This window comes from Leuciscus leuciscus (assembly GCF_965113295.1).
Source record: "Leuciscus leuciscus genome assembly, chromosome: 2".
Classification (NCBI taxonomy): domain Eukaryota; kingdom Metazoa; phylum Chordata; class Actinopteri; order Cypriniformes; family Leuciscidae; genus Leuciscus; species Leuciscus leuciscus.
This window is the reverse complement of record NC_138726.1, coordinates 34,424,661-34,441,296: the sequence shown is the minus strand read 5'-3', so window position 1 is coordinate 34,441,296 and position 16,636 is coordinate 34,424,661. Positions and strand designations below refer to the sequence as shown.

Here is a 16,636-nt window from a genome sequence, read left to right as displayed (position 1 = left end):
AACCTTATTGTAAAGTGTAAACAAATATTTTAGTACACAGTTAAATGAGTCGTATATACACCATGCGTTATGCTGGAGCTTGGAAAATTATGTCATGACAGCAGTGATTGGCTGATGCCACCACATGAAGGCCAGTAGACGAGAAAAAATATATACTCCCATAATAACCTTCCAAAAAAGAATCGGAACTGGAAAACATCTACTGCGATAACATGACATACTAGCTGATATGCATGTTGGCTGCAAAGAAGCATCAGAAGACTACATGCCCACTAGCACAGCCAGTGAAACTGCAGTTCCTCCACAAGAATGAACCCATTTTCTAAAGATTTTTATTGAAAATGTAAATATACATATAGTATGGTACAAAAAAACTAAGCATATTATGAATGTTGCAATTCTTCAGCAGGTACAATGTTAAACCAAGAACCTAAAAAGGACTCACTTCATAAAATAATTCATTGAGTCTATACAGAGGTATTCATTATGACCGTCCGTTTGCATTTTATAGATGCAACATTGCAATACTGTGGACACAGATATAAAAACAGGAACTTCACATATTCAGTTTTAAGTCAGTACTAAGTATTTCACAAAAAAATCTAAAGCTGTTCTTAAAATGTGCCATAGTGAATAAAGCTAATTTATGTTGACTTCGCAATAATTTATATCAGATCACGAAGATAAAAATGTATTTTGCATCAGCTGCTGTGCTTCATAAATCATAAATCATGTAAAAAATCTTGTATTTTGAGTGAAGCAATTGTTCTTATACGGTAATAAATAAATAAAGTGCTCAAAATACAGCATAAGGTCAATTATTCAATAAACATGTGATTGTTATATAACTTGTCAAATCACATTATATTCAGATCATTAAGAAGTAACATTACCTGTAGAAAAGCATCTAAATACAGTTAGCAAAACTTTATTTCAGCGTTCTCTGTTGTAGAATTCCATATATACAGAACAGGAGCACAAAGCTAGTATCATTACTGTTACTGTAACTGATTCACGTGCTTCCACATTACTTACAATTCAAACATGCAGCCATGCAGTTTATACCATTTTCTGAAATATTTGAGAATTTTGATAGAACAAACTATATATTCTGCTCTGGGAAATAGAGAAAAAAGACACTTTACAACACTAGATCTTAACATTCAAGTTGAATGATAAGTAACACTTTCTGTTATTATGGTTTAGGGTTTATGACCACTGACAGGAACAGTCGGTAGGTTCCTGTATGGTGTAACTGACCCACGTGGAGTTTCCACTGCAGTAGAGTTGGACTGAACGCCGCTGCAGTCCCATCTCTCTGCAGCACTTACAAAAGCGTGCATATGTGTTGATGTTGTAGTTATAAATACTCGCAGACGGACACTTCCCATCACATGACACTATGTTGACCTGTGAACATGACAGACATAATGTGAGCCCTTTTACAGCCAACAAGAGCCAAATTATAAAAGGTACATTCTGAAATGAACTCACCGGTCTGTTGCTACGGCAATCATTCTTTCTAATTGTCATCCTCACTGTGACTTTCTGACATGACTTCCCGTCCTCTTTACCTACAGCATGAGGAGTCAATGAATTACCTTTTTCATCCTGTGTAGAAGTTCTAATTCATTTAATGAAAAATAACTTCTGCTCTCCCTATGCAAGCATTTTAAGATATGGGAAAAAAAACACATTTCTGGTATATTCTCATTTAATTGTTTGTTATATGCTTGATTTCCTGTTGCTAAGATGATGTTAAAACTATTTAATTGCTTACCGTCAGTTTGGGTGATGAAAAGTTATTGAAAACAGTGTATTTCTCAAGAAAATTGCTGGGATACCACTTCAAGCACCATCGCTGGATGGCTTGACTCAGGTTATAAAGTAATCTTTGCATTCAGCACGAGCTTGATTATGCATTAGATAATATTAATTTGTGAAAGTGAAAATAGTGTAATCTGTCTGAAAAGGATGAAGCTGAATAACAATTAAGATTAATTCTAATGGTAGATGGCATCAGTCCATATAAAACTATTATTTTAATCTGGTTCAAGACCAGAGCTAACAGCAGGATGATTACATTCATTTTCCAATTCAATCAAAATGTATAATATGGAGGATAAACAGATTTTTGGTAGATTCAGTAATAAATAACATCTTTTTACATAACAAATAACAAATTTACATCCTTCTCTAAGATTAAAGGCTTTAACTTTGCAAGATTGTAATGACTGTTACTTGTATACCTGACAGTGGAAATACAATTCTTTCCCCACTTAGCTGATAAATAATCACTATTAAACTACTCATCTACTGAAAATATTAAGATCACATGAATTTGCTTGTACTCAAGATCAATGGGCCTCATTCACCAACCGTTCTTACGAAGAAATGTGTTCTTAAACCCCACTTACGCACTTTTTACGAAGATTCTGACATTCACTAATGTTTTCTTATCTTGGATTTGTTCTTAGCTAAGAACAAAATCTACGCACACTCAAGAGCACACTCACGCACATATGAGTGATGACAGTTTGCTCCAAATAATTGGTTACTGCATTTTATTTAATTCTACAGTCGTTTACAATGATAGTATTTTACTGTAATGTATTTCTGATCATTTGTTAAAAAAAAAAAATCATATGCAAAGAAACACTAACACTGCAATTTAAATCAGCAATTAAGCTGATTAAATCAAATATTATGCCTCGTTTGGCAGTAGAATTTCTATTTCAGAATTACTGAAGTTTTTTTTTCGTTTGGTGATCGGTGGACCACCACCATCTGTGCGTCTTTTGGACACTCTCCATCTTTTCTTGCACACGGCCTTGAAGTGTCATATCCTTATATGGGAATTTGCGGGGCGTTTTCTTATGCTAATTAGCAGTCCCCCCAGAAAAACGCGGAGTTTTTTTGTGATTGTTGCGGGCAAAAATCCTTGATTATGCGGCACGTTTTCTTAAAAAATGCGATGGAATATGCGGGATAAAATGCAATTTTATGCGATGAAATTGCGGGAACTTGCAAAAATTGCGGAAACTTGCAAAAACTGCGGTTTGATGAAAAAGAGAAAAAAAAGTGATTCCCCCAACACCAATTACATTAATAGTGTAATAAATGTCTTCATTTTAGTTTGAATGAGAAAGAAGAGGTGTAAGCTATTCACCCTGCTTAGGGGGATGTGATCAAAGCCTGGAGTGGAGCAAAAGCATGTTCCTCTCTCCACTCTAAGCGTTCTGTTATCACTCCGCTCCTGATCCACTCCGGGTTTTCCAGTCCCGCTCACGGAAAAAACTGCTCCGTGTTCACTCATTTTTAAGAAAGTTACAGAAAACAACTTCTACAAACAATTTTAATTTGCCAACAGTTAATAATAATTAATAAAAGTGCATGACGTGCAAATCAGATAACAATCAAGTGCAATATAAACATGTTTTGTCAGGGCATCACTCCCGAACCAGCATCAACACTCCATTTTCAACATCTGCTTACTCATTCACACCACAGACACGTCTTTTTGCCTTCTGTGTCTGACGTGATAACTTCTCCCCAGTTGTTCCATGAAAACCTGCAAAGCACGGCCTGCGGCGTAAGATATATACGACCGGATTTTTGTGAAATAGGCCTATCGCGGGGTTTGCACAACTTTGCAGTTTTTCAATGATGTCGCGTAAATACGTCACTTCATAACGTTCCCATGGCAACAGGGGAAATGGCTGCGCTTGTGTGAAGTAAACGCAACATTTGTCAACTTTCTGCTAAGATATATGTGACTTTTTGCAACGAAAATGCGGGGATTATGAAATCATGCAAGCCCGCATATTTTGCACGCGGAAATCTGCAATTTATGCGGCGAAAGTGCGGCGTATTTAAAAAAATGCGTCCCCCGCATAAATATGCGGACTTTGGCTGATTATGCATGGAATCATGCGATCGCATAATCGCGTTTTTCTGGAGGGACTGAATTAGGAGCAACTGTGGGATTCATCAATCCTAAGAACACAGGTGCGAACAATTCTGTTGTTTAAGAACATGTCATGAATCCGACGTAGACTTTTCTTAGGACGTTTATTAAGTACAAATTTAAGAAAATTATTAGGAAGATATTGGTGAATGAGGCCCAATGCTTTTCCACCACCTCAAAAGCAGAAAAAATGAAAGAAAACAAAAAGACTCAAATGAGCCCTGATACTTGATTTTCCAATAAAAAGTATAGATCAGTAGTGAGAAGAAGCTGTAATGGTTTGAGTATTGTGGCAAAACTGTATGTAAAAAGTGCTTTGTATTGCTACTGTTGCCATATCACTCAAAACATTACTAAACACCCCATTACCACAAACTACACATACTATATGATTAGAGGCTACAGCCTAAGCACTCTGAATCATGCAGAGCTACAGAAACTCTCTAACTGGCCACTACCAACAGTACATTGTTGGCAATCAACAATGCACTGCCCGACAGAGCAAAATGGGGAAAGATTTAGCTGCTTCCAAGAAACATCTGGGAGAAAAGTAACTAGAAGTATAAATGCCTTCAATGAGCAGTTATGTTCAAATCTGTTGAGAGTCCTGTATTGTTTGAATAGGGGGAGTACATTGTTGGAATTCAACAATGGTGATGGCGAGCCTTGAGGTCTGATGTTAGTATCAGGTACCTTGTTCACAGTTTGTGCTAACTGTGGGTTTCAAAGGGCTAACAGAGAAGGGGAACAGGGAGTTTGCAGCGCCTGGAGAGATTGTTACAGAACGTTACACTGATGCAAGAAATGAACTTTTTGCTGTTGTGTGCATGTCAGTGCTTCTACACAATGCTTTTCTTGTCTGTTCAAGTGAACTCTCGGAAGTGACACCTTTCTATAGTGATATGTTTAGGTTTATGAATTTTGCCCTTTACCTTTGGTACAGAACAAAAGTACTGTGTCATATCAATAGAGAACATAAATGGTGATACATGATTATAGCCGTGGCACTGTTGTTTTCATTCGGTACATACTGAGTGCAAATGACTTGAGAAAGAAACAGATGTAGCTTTTAAATGGTAACATTGCCCATGTTTCTTGTTATAATAAGAGTAGAGATGAACGTGACCTCTGTACTCACATGTCTTGCAGCACCCATCCATGTAACTCACAACGGTGCCCCCGATCTAAGACAAGATGAACACTTTGAAAAATTTAGCCAGGATCAAACAGAAGTGACCGTTATTTGCTAGACACATTTTGCATAATGACCTGTTGTATATCTTTTGGCACAATGGAAGAAGTCAGTGAAAGTATGGAACCACTGTGTAACCACTGACTCAGGTATTAGTTCTAAGTCCGTGTAGTACATCTCTGTCACATACATGTGTGGTTTCACTTTATTTTCAGGGACCTTTTCTGTTGACTATAAGTAACTTTGCACCTACATGTCTACTAACTCTCATTAGAGTAATAGTAGACTGTTAGTAGACTGGCAGGGTTAGGATTAGAATAAGTTGACATGTAGTTGCAAAGTTATTTATAGACCTTATGTAGCTCCACCCCTTTTCAGCGCTGCGCTTGTTGTCTTTTGTCTTCCGGTTTGTATTTCCACAGCGATCTTACGTATTTATGAATGAACTGCCAGTTTTAAAATCTTCCCGGTCTACTGACATATATTAAGACATCTGCTTTAGACATTACAATACTCGTGATAACTTTCGTTAAACTCTACAATAAGTAAATCCACTTCACCAGCTAATTACTCTTCGACAGCGATGCCATGGAAACACACAGAGCCACCGCTAAAACGGAAGTTCAAAGACAATATTCTAAAGATGGCTGCGCACTTGTTTCTCTGGCGCGTAAGGTTAGTAGAATGTCTGTTGGAGGACCATCACAATAAAGAGTTAGCAGATATTAAGCAGACAGTGAACTAATACTCTAATGAGAGTTAGTTGACATGTAGTTGCAAAGTTAATTAAAGTTAACAGAATGTTCAAAAGGGACCATCAAAATAAAGTGTTACCACAAGTGTTTGTGTGTGTCATAGCTGTACTTGATGTATTAGTTGGGTTCATGTTTAATAAGGAGAGCGAAATCACCTTCATGCACTCTGTTTCGTTGAAGGGGGGGCAGCTGTAGGGGTGGGAGATGAGCACAGGTCCTGACAGAGTGTCTGAACAGTCATAGCGCATACAGTCAGATACCCAACTGCGCCCTGGCTGGAGAGGAGAACACAGAGAATACGTTCAAATCACAGCCATTACTCCAGTCTTCAGTGTCACATGATCATTTAGAAATCCTTATCATATGCTGATTTGGTGCTCCATTATTATCAATTATTATTGATGTTCAATTATGTTAAAATATATTTTTTAAATAAGTTCTTTTCAATTGTAATATTACTGTCTTTATGTATTTTTGATCAAATAAATGCAGCATTAGTGAGCATAAGAGACCCCTTTCAAAAACATAAAAAATAAAATAAAATAAACCCTCAAGGTCAACATCACCTTGTACATAGTTACAGATCCATTTTCACTCCGGACCAGGCAAGAAATGTTCTTACACACACCACAGCAGCTGCTGGGGTCTTTAGGAGGGATGTATAGCTGGTACTGTTGAACACATAACACAGTTAGGAGGTATTTTGAGTTTGGCTAGTGTGCGTGTCTTTGTGCATTTAAAATACTCACAGGCTGGCAGCGTGCAGTGCAGTTAGTGCCAGTGGCTTTGAGGACATAGAAACCTGTGGCAGAGTCCAGTGTGTGTGTGCACTGTGTGGTGTAACACACACCCTGATCACGATGCTCTACCAGTATCTGCCCCGGCCGCATCACTCCCCGTTCCCCATCCACACACACTGCCTCTCTCACTATAGATACACAGAGAAAAGCACACATACAAAAATATTTTATTATTTATTTATATTTTATTTTCAGAGCATTTTAGACAGAGGTGTGTTCTCACCACACACAAATCTTTTGCAGGCACATCGGTTTTCAGGATCAGACAGAAACGTTCTGTCTAACTGCATACTTTCCCCCTACAACACAATACACCTGATATCAGATATGAACCAACCAGTCAAACAACAGCCTGATCACAAACAAATAATGGAATAATAAAACGTAAGCAAAATATACATGGTAATTTGAATATATTCATTTCTGGAGACTCACCAGAGAACATTTAGGACGAAGGATTTTCTCACATGCACATTCTAAGAGAGAGAGAGGAGCTTTAGTCTTTTCAGAAACACACACACATTTGTTTCTTTAGCAGAGTTTAACAGACACAGACAAGCAACACACGTACTGATGCACTCTCACGCTGATATACATGAACAAAGATACTAATGCAAATACTACTCAACCACATTGTTATTGAGTTGGTGGACTTACCACATGTCTGCGATGGGCAACACTGTTCTTGAATCCTTGTGGAAACTACTGCCATGCCAATTGGACATGTGACGTCTAAGCATTGAGAGGTCTCACACACTGGATGCATAAACACAGCATAGTTACAATAACACTTCACCGTTTCAGTTAATGTGGTGTTTTGAAGGCAATCCTTAGTTATTTTGTTTAGTGGCGCTTGAGGGCTGTTTAGGCTACTTGTTCTACTGCGGATATATAATGGTTGTTGTTGGTATTGGTATTGTCCTACTGGTACTGGCTTACTATAAGCTTATTGTCCTACTGGTACTGGCTTACTATAAGCTCCACAACATTCTTAAAGGGATAGTTTACCCAAAAAGTACAATTCTTTCATCATTTAATCACCCTCAAGTTATTCCAAACCTGTATGAATTACACTATTCTGCTGAACACAAAAGAAGATACTTTGATTAATGTCGGTAACCAAATAGCTGACTTCCATAATATATATTTTTTTTTCGTCCTATGGGAGTCAATGTTTGGTAACCCATATTCTTCAAAATATCTTCTTTTGTTTTAAGAAGAAGAAATACATTTATACAGGTTTGTAAAAACTTGAGGGTGAGTAAATTTTCCTTTTTGGGTGAACTATCACTTTAACTGCTTTTGTTGGCTGAATTTACCACAGAGAAAGAAAAATGTAAATGTCTGTATGTTTAATCATGTATTTGTACTCACAGCAGTGATAAACTGGACAGCAGTGCTCTGTGCTGTTTGTGTCCACAATCAGCAGTTCTCCATCTTTACACACTGGAGCTGCCTCAGAACATTTGTCACACACTAACACAATAATAGACACAATAAAACAAAAAAAATCACTTTAAATTTGAACACATTACATGCCTGTCAGATGTTAGGCTGGAAGACTTCTAAAGGAGTGGAATGTAAATATATATTGTACAATTTATCACTTTTTGTTCCATAGAGGAAAGAAAGTCAAATGGAATTGGAAAGACATGATTTTAACATTAATGGTAATGACTTACTGCAGATGTGTGCCAAACAGCAGCTGCCTTCTGCGCGAGTGGCGATCAATGTCTGATCCTCACGACAAACAGGAATGTCCAAGACACACTGATCTGGATCGCACTCTGAAAAAAGACAATAAAAAAACAGCACTCATTCGCATGCACAAGTACACAGACTCAAATACACAACAAAATATGTCCAAACTCACCACACAAGTATTCTGGACAGCAGGAGTCCTGCCTATGATATGACACCAGCTTCTCCCCATATTTACAGTCCGTAGGAGCTGCTTCACACATACTCTGATTACAAACTGTCACAAAACAATTAAGCACGAATTAAACAACCTCATAAAGCATCTGAACATATTAAGTAATAGTAAAAGAATACAAATACATTATATACATTTACATGTACAATGCCAAATTGTGTTGGGCAGTTTGAAAATTGTGTGTTATGATAGAGTCATTTGGCTGGAAATTCAACTTCAGAAAGTTTTAGAAATTCCATTACGATGTTCTTTTTGTTGTGGAAAATCTAGTGACTTAAATCATACAAATGAAAGAGGCGTTGTCTTATTTGAATGTGATGGATGTACAAGGTATGTAGAATATACCATAATTCTGCCCAGCCCTTTTATAGTGAAATAATGAATGTGTGAAATAATTGAATAACAGACCACAGGCTTTGTGAGGGCAGCAGCTGTTCTCATCTGCAAGGTTGATGGTAATCTCTCCTGTACGCGTACATATTGGCTGAGGGATGTTACTGCAGTTATACTCCACCGGCACTATGCTGTCGTTCTCGCACTTATACATGCAGCAGCCATCAAGGGAAGCTTTCCACACCTCCCCAAGTGCACGTGGGGTTCCAAAACTATCAGTACATGCTGCAAACAAATATCATAACACAAATTATTAACAACTAAATGCCCTTAAACAGATACAGTAGAAGAGAAAGACAAGGAGCATACCACACTTGCTGGGTGGAATGCATAGGGCAGAATAGGGCCGATGCAATAGAGTTCCCTGTGGACATACACAGCCCTCTGAAAGGCCCGTGCATTGCTCTGGGACAAACTCAAACTCTTGGTTTGGGCAGGATGGGGCAGTGCAGGAGGGCAGACATGCTTGGTACCGTAGATTTTCTGGACACATGAATGCTACACAGAAAAACATGCTAGCATTACCGTAAAATACACACCACACATAACACCAATAAATAGCATTTTAACACCCTATACAGCTGTGGAAACCATTTCTACTTAAAGCTACGTTGATATGCCTTGGTAACTACTTACGGCAGAAATCAGAGCTCCTCCATTCCATGCAGATGTTGAATTTGTGGCAGGAAGCAGCATAAGCGGCCAAAGCAACACATGGATTATTCACATACTCCACATCTCTCACCCAAATCTCACAGAACACTGCTGGAGGCACCTGAGCACAAAGACCAGTTAAGAAATGTAGTGTGCAATCACATGTAGGTGCAGGTTTGGAATTGGTGGGATGTTCATGTTGTGTGCCGTACGTAAGGATGGCAGATGGTGAAGGTACGGTTGCTCAGCATGCTCATGCACTGAGAGCAGTCGCTCGTGGTGCAGTTGACCTCCCTCCGTCTGCTGTGGCTGACATAGCTGGTGGTGTTGGGAATCTGCCAGCTATCGATGAACACAGCCGGATCCTCTTGCTCAGGCACAACTGTACCGTTAGACAGAGTCAGATCATTCAGAGGATTACCATCACAACTACCTGGACAGGGTGACAAAGAGAAACATGTCATTAAAATATGACATGATCATTTTTACAGTCCATATAATCTGTTGTTAATGGATTCTTACCACACAAGCCCATTGTGGAGAGTCTGTTGTTATAGCTGTCCATTTCAATCACCATCATGCCTGTAGTGTGAAACCACTGGATCTTCAGACCAGCTGGACTTCGGATTAGATACATGTTTCCTGTGTCCAGAATCTCAAAACCAAACTTCTTAAAACGTGGCTTTGCATACCTGGAGTTCACATACAGCTGTAAAAACAACCCATTGTTTATGTAAATATGCCAGACTGGCACGATAATCATTTTCTCGGGCACAATTTTATCACAATTATTTTTTTTATATAATTCGTCATCACTAAAAAAAGGTGGCTAGTTTTCCAAAAATTGCGAGCAGATGAATACTCACACGTCTCTGGAGACGATTGATGAGTACTTCGTTGGATTTGTGAGTGATGTTTAAAGCTGCCAGACACAAATTGGTAAAGTTCCACACAAGCTGGAAACAAACAGAATAATATCAAGACTTTGATATAAAAAATTAATAAATACAAAAAAGACACATAAAGAGTAAACCTAAAAGTTTTTATATCACTTTAGTTGTGAGGTGCTAAAGTGAGGTTGTGCATATCTTACGGTGTAATCTGGTCCAGAACATTCTTGTACCAGGATGCTGATGGTCTCATTGGGAAGTTGAGTCACCACATATAAAGCAGCTTTATAAATCGCAACGCTTTTCCCATCGAATGTGATCAGATTAAGATCGGGGAACACTGAACAACGACCTACATGCCAAAATTAAAATATATTTTGATAAAACATCAACAAATGGCAGAATGAAAATGATTATAGCAATGAGTTTAATATGTGTGTTCCTCACATGGGCAGTCCCATCGTGGACAACACTTATCACCATTGACCAGTACAGCAAAGCCAAGCAGACCACAGTTTGGGGGTGTAGGATCATAAGGGCAGCTCTGAGACTTATTGAAGAGGAGCAACTGGCCACTGACACAAATAAGCTTTGTACATTCATCCACTACCTCTGAATATGGAGACTACAGACACACACACATAATTTAGTTTAACACATAAATGCAGACTTTTGTTATCAAAATTTACAATAATAATTAAAATATATATAAATATAAAAGTATTTTATAATTGACTCACAGTGCATACTCTGCTTGGCTCGACAGCAGTAGTTTTTGGGTCTACATGTGTCTGGCTTGTCATCGAGTGCTCTGTTTCTATGGTGTAGGGAAGACTGGTCACTACAGATGAACTCAGTGTTGCTCGGGCACGGGCAGTGTCTGAGGCAGGTGGCATGGCTGTGACTGTGGTAAATTCATCCACCAGAGGGCGCTCAGTAGAGGGAATACCACTGGTTACGGAACTACTCTCAGTAACAGAAGAGGAAGTAGGAGGCTGTTTTGAAATGGTAGTCTGAGTAACAACTGATGCCACACTTGGCATTAGAGTTGTAGTTGTTCCAGTTGATGATGTCAGTGCTGTGGTCAGACCAGATTCAGTTGTGTATTCTGTAAATCCAGAGATGTCAGGACTGTGTGTTGTAAGCGTGCTAGAAGAAGCAACAGGGATACTAGAGGAAGATGTATATGTGGAAACAGTAGTCACTTTATCTGTAGAAATAGAAGACAGTGTTGTCAATGTCGTCTCATTCCTCGTGGGAGGTGAAATGCTGGTTGTGGCCACAACTCGTGGTGTTTCTCGTTGCGTGGTAGCCACAGCCACCCGTGTAGTCAGGGCTGGTGTGACAAGGGTTGTGAATGTTGGTGTCATTATAGAAGGAAGGGTGCTGGAGGTCTCATGCACCAGTGTTGACGTCTGGGTTGTCGCAGTAGTTGACAGCACAGCTCTATCTGTGTCAGGTGAAACCCTAGTTGTCTCTGTGACATAATGTATACTAAAAGGACTAGTTGTAGATGTCTGAGTGGTGGAAACAATCTCCTTCTCAGCTGCAGTAGATGTAAGCAGAGGTATCTCAGAAGTGACAGTTGTTTCTGTGGTTTTTGTTGGGCCTTGAGATACTGATATTGCCATCGTAAGTTTAGATGGCGAAGCTGGAGAAATCGCAGGCAGTGCAGGTGTGGTGGTCATAGTTGTCCTAGAATAAGGAGGATGAATTGGCGAGGTGCTGACTTTCTCTGTAAGGAGAGCAGTGGTGGATACTAAACTCCAGTGAGACACTGTAGGGCCCAATGTAGTAGAAGCAGAGACAACTCTAGAAGTTGTCTTGTCAGTAGGTGACACATGTGATGTGAGCAGTGTTGATGTTTCCTCTGTAGGCGCTGAGGTGAATGGCATGGTGGTGTAGGTGGTAAGTGGGGTCTCTGTCGTCCTGACACTGGTTTGGGATGTCTCTGGAAATACTGATGGAGTTGACGTGGTTTGGATCATTCTCCAATCTGTTTGTAATGTCCTATCAGTTGTTAGAACATCAGGATAAGTATACATAACAGATGTTGACTGATAGGTTGTTTTTGCTGTGGTTTCTGTTGGCATAAATGTAGGAGCTTGAGAGGACACTGTGGTGATGAGGGTTGCTGGAGCAGCTGTGGAGAAAGACAGTGTTGTTTTTGAAGTTTCGGGTTGCTCTGAAGTTGATGTTGAAGAAATAAAAGGTGTTGTTTGAGTTGGTGAAGTTGGTGTTTGAAAAGCGGAAACTGTGGATTTCACTGAAATTTGAGTTGTTGACGCTTTAATATCTGTAAGGGAAGTGGAAATGGTAGTGATGTCCAAAGGCTTCTGGATTTCAGAAGGACTCTCAGGGGTCTTCAGAGTGTGTAAAGTCGTTGGAAAGGAAATTTTTTCTGTTATGACAGAGGTACTCGATCCTAATATAGGCGTCGTGGTCGATGGTGATGTGAACTTTGTCGTGCTGATGGTTTCAGAAGGAAACTGTGTGCCGCCACTAGAAGTCACAGTGGGAGTAGTGGTCTTTTCAGTAGGTGTGAGGATCTCTGAGACTCTAGGAGTCTCAATACTAGAGGTCAGGGGAGTTGACATTTTTACAGTTGGGGAAGTGGCTTCTGTGGAGCTCATGCTGGTCGAGACTGGAAGCACAGGTAGAGTGCTTACTCTGGTCTGTTCTTCAGCTGAGGTAGACGACAGAACAGGACTAGAAGTAGGCGGTAAGGAGATAGTTGTCGTACGCGTCAGTAGTGTTGAAGACTCTGTTGGCCTGCTTGTTGTGGAGGTGCCAGAGAGAGATGCTGAGATAAACGTTGGGCTAGTGTGCAATGTGGTCGAGGAAGTGTGAGTGATGCTTGTTGCTTTAGTGGTTCTCTCACTGGAAGCCAGTGGGCTTGGGGAGGAAGAGGATGTTGTTAATGTGGTAATGGTTTCCACCACCTCAGGTCTGAAAGGGGAAGATGTAAGCATTGCAGTGCTTGGCTTGTGTGCTGTAGGTATAGTAGCAGTGGCGCTACTCTCTGGCACTGTTGTAGATGTGAGTGACATAGACACCGCTGGGCCACTCAAGGTGTAATGTTCTGAGGATGTTGATGATATGGCTGTGCTGGGTGGCGTGAATGGAGGAGCAACAGCAGGCTTAATGCCTAAACACAAATGCAATATTTATTAGACACTGGACAAAATAGCTAATTTAAACTGATATAGCTAATTGTTTTATGTTAAGGTAGCTAAACTGGAGCTTGAATTTACTATGGCAATAAAAATACAAATTAAATATTATTTTTACATTGCTCCATTGTTAGTGGTCTGACTAGTGGTCTGTTTTACTCAAAGATTGTTAGCATTAGAGCTAGTTGAAATAGAATTTCCAAACCTGTCACTACCTCATTTGACAATGATTATAGAAGTAAATCCTGAACTTAGCTATAGCATCAATCTCATTACAATAAAAATTGTATTGAGAGTGTTTTTGTTTTACACCAGATTTAGCAATAGAAGAAGCACAAATAGTAGCTTACAGTCCTCCATATAGACACATCTGTGAGTGACCTCATCTAAAACCATGTGACTTGGACACTGAGGCAGGCATCCCTCAACCCTATAGAAAGGTGCATGACAGCCATATCACTTAACCATACACTTAAACAATTTAGATACTTGTATATATTTGCATAAATCAAATGTGTGTGTTTGCATGCATGAATGTGTGTGCTCTTACTTCAGGATGCTGGCACAGCTCAGACCTGACGGGTCACTGCATGTCCTGAAGCACGGACTCACACATGATTCATACCTCCACTGACATCGAGGACCCACTGGATAGTATGGTATGCCACCTGTAGTAAAAATAATGATTTGGGAAAAAATGGGGTAAGCAAGTGATAGGCCTAATGTTTCTTTGTGGTTTTGAGCAAGTTTGCAGATATGTTGCCACATGCTGACCTGTCAGTTTGAAAAGAGTAGCTCGGCGGTATCGATCTGAGTGACTGTATTTCATGAGCTGGAGTCTGGACGGCATGAAATGCAGAAAAAATCCTGGCTTTGCCAGGGACTCCAGCGAATCAAAGCCGGAGATCCAGGTGTCTCTATGAAGAACAAATGTAGCTGCATCCCAGAATGCCTCAGTTTCTTCCCATTTCTGCAGTCTCAGCTGCCCACTGCGCTCTGCTTTTAAGAAGTAGTTGGGTCTGTCTGCCGCCTCAAATGACACCAGGGATGAGTCTGCAGCATTAACAACATTATCAACTGTATATACATACACGATGTATAAAAAAATTTTTTTATTTGAATTTGTGTAAAATTGTGCATGTTTTACTGTGTATACAGTATGAATCCCACCTGTGGTGAAAATCAAGCTCTTAATGTTGTTTAAATGTCTATGTGGTGTTTTTAATATGCTTTAAGACAAACCATGTGCAAATTCATAAGTCACCACCATTGCTAAGTATTTTCCCCTTAAAACTGCAGTGAACCAAAGAGTCTCAAACCACCAGTGCAGTGAACCACCAGTCTCAAAAACACGGTTTGAAATCGCTGGTGTTTCTTACGTCACAAACTACCTTGTAACCAATCATGCAACTTGTGATTGTCAACGAGTGGATCTCTGAGCTGGTGTGAGTGAGTGAGGGCGGGGCTAATTTGCATAATCATAGAATCACATACTAAATGAGGCAAGGGTGTATACATTCAAGCGGTTTTAAGGAAAAAAAACGTTTAAATATGTAATTTTGGTGATCAAAGATGAGTTTTAAGGGGTACAATTAGTGACTACAGGGGGACTTTTTTTTTTATAAAAAGCATTTTTAAATGTTGATTGTATGCTTTTGACTGACTGACTAACCATGTGTTCTGGCTTTGCTGATGCCTGGCGTCATCATGAACAGCGTCAGGATCTCATCAGTACTGGTCATTTCTCTTTTTGGGAACACCAGTCCAGTTGTCTTATTGGCTGCCAACATTGTTCCTCTCTCTCTGTAGGTCAAAAGCTTCAGTGGCCCTTTCCCTAAAGCTATGAACATGTGCATTCCCACACACATGCACAATTGCAAAAATTATAACAATATATAATTTATATAATATAACATATAATATGTATCAGACATGAACGAATGTTATAATCATCACAATATTACAGATGTACCTTTGTTGTAGTATTCACAGTCATAAGCTGTAAGAGGAAGAAGATAGTATTACTCATTATAGCATAAAAATAAAGCATATGATGAAAAACTGTAGTATATATCGCTCAGTTCCTTCTTCCTTCTGACCATCATTGTCTTTTAGAAGAATGTGTGTTCACCGTAGTTTAATCAGTTAGCTATTAGGGTCCAATTCTCACTAAACTACGACTTTTGCCTTAATAAACTACGAATTACTGCTTATTAATAGTTAGTAAGGTAGTTGTTAAGTTTAGGTATTGGGTAGGATAAACGGATGTAGAATATGGTAATGCAGAATAAGACATTAATATGTCCTTTATAAGTACTAATAAACAGCCAATATCCTAGTAATATACATGCAAATAAGTAACTAGTTAATAGTGAGAATCAGACCCTAAACTAAAGTGTTACCATTATTATTACAATGACTGATGTTAGTAATATCACTTACGGCAAACAGAAGGGGAGCGCCAATCAATGGTGACTCCCTTTTGGCAGCAGCGGTGAGAATATGCTGCAACACTTGTGCAGAAACACTCACAGTCTCCTCCACGGTTGCACCCACAGGTGTCCACCAGGCAGTTCATATAGAACCATGTGACATCTACCTATAGAGCATGAAAAACCTTTAAACACAGAGACCCTCTCTCACTCACATGTACATTTCGACTTGATGTGAATTTGAGCATTAATGTTCAGAGGTGATCAACTTACCACAGGGTGGCAGACTTGGAACACTTCACTGAGCAAAATCCCACACTGTCTTTTTGCAAAGGGCTCTCGAAGAGGATTCAGATTGCAGGGGTGCCTTATATCAGGACTGTTCACACACTGATGGGACATGCACACACAAACAGACAGTCATACTACAGTGTTTGATTTGTA

At 39.5% G+C, this 16,636-nt stretch overlaps 1 protein-coding gene across 3 annotated transcripts in view; it reads right to left on the bottom strand.

The window, feature by feature from the left end:
• Positions 1–316: 316 nt before the first annotated feature.
• The window catches only part of otog (otogelin), a 44,757-nt gene continuing 28,437 nt past the window's right edge, over positions 317–16,636 (bottom strand). For 2 of the 3 annotated variants that reach the window (XM_082162099.1, XM_082162100.1), the window contains 29 exons: positions 16,466–16,582; positions 16,203–16,359; positions 15,733–15,759; positions 15,433–15,600; positions 14,535–14,813; positions 14,311–14,428; positions 14,111–14,190; positions 11,328–13,735; positions 11,035–11,212; positions 10,791–10,939; positions 10,564–10,653; positions 10,220–10,406; positions 9,910–10,130; positions 9,680–9,818; positions 9,353–9,541; positions 9,059–9,268; positions 8,588–8,692; positions 8,397–8,501; positions 8,089–8,190; positions 7,372–7,470; positions 7,150–7,190; positions 6,938–7,013; positions 6,664–6,842; positions 6,481–6,585; positions 6,070–6,189; positions 5,106–5,151; positions 4,661–4,732; positions 1,495–1,574; positions 317–1,410 (listed from right to left, as the gene is read on the bottom strand). In XM_082162099.1, the coding sequence (XP_082018225.1) occupies positions 1,210–1,410; positions 1,495–1,574; positions 4,661–4,732; positions 5,106–5,151; positions 6,070–6,189; positions 6,481–6,585; positions 6,664–6,842; positions 6,938–7,013; positions 7,150–7,190; positions 7,372–7,470; positions 8,089–8,190; positions 8,397–8,501; positions 8,588–8,692; positions 9,059–9,268; positions 9,353–9,541; positions 9,680–9,818; positions 9,910–10,130; positions 10,220–10,406; positions 10,564–10,653; positions 10,791–10,939; positions 11,035–11,212; positions 11,328–13,735; positions 14,111–14,190; positions 14,311–14,428; positions 14,535–14,813; positions 15,433–15,600; positions 15,733–15,759; positions 16,203–16,359; positions 16,466–16,582 (6,048 nt within the window). In that variant the 3' untranslated portion in view covers positions 317–1,209. The remainder of the gene's footprint in view (positions 1,411–1,494; positions 1,575–4,660; positions 4,733–5,105; positions 5,152–6,069; positions 6,190–6,480; positions 6,586–6,663; positions 6,843–6,937; positions 7,014–7,149; positions 7,191–7,371; positions 7,471–8,088; positions 8,191–8,396; positions 8,502–8,587; positions 8,693–9,058; positions 9,269–9,352; positions 9,542–9,679; positions 9,819–9,909; positions 10,131–10,219; positions 10,407–10,563; positions 10,654–10,790; positions 10,940–11,034; positions 11,213–11,327; positions 13,736–14,110; positions 14,191–14,310; positions 14,429–14,534; positions 14,814–15,432; positions 15,601–15,732; positions 15,760–16,202; positions 16,360–16,465; positions 16,583–16,636) is intronic. The other variant, XM_082162101.1, reaches the window with a different exon arrangement.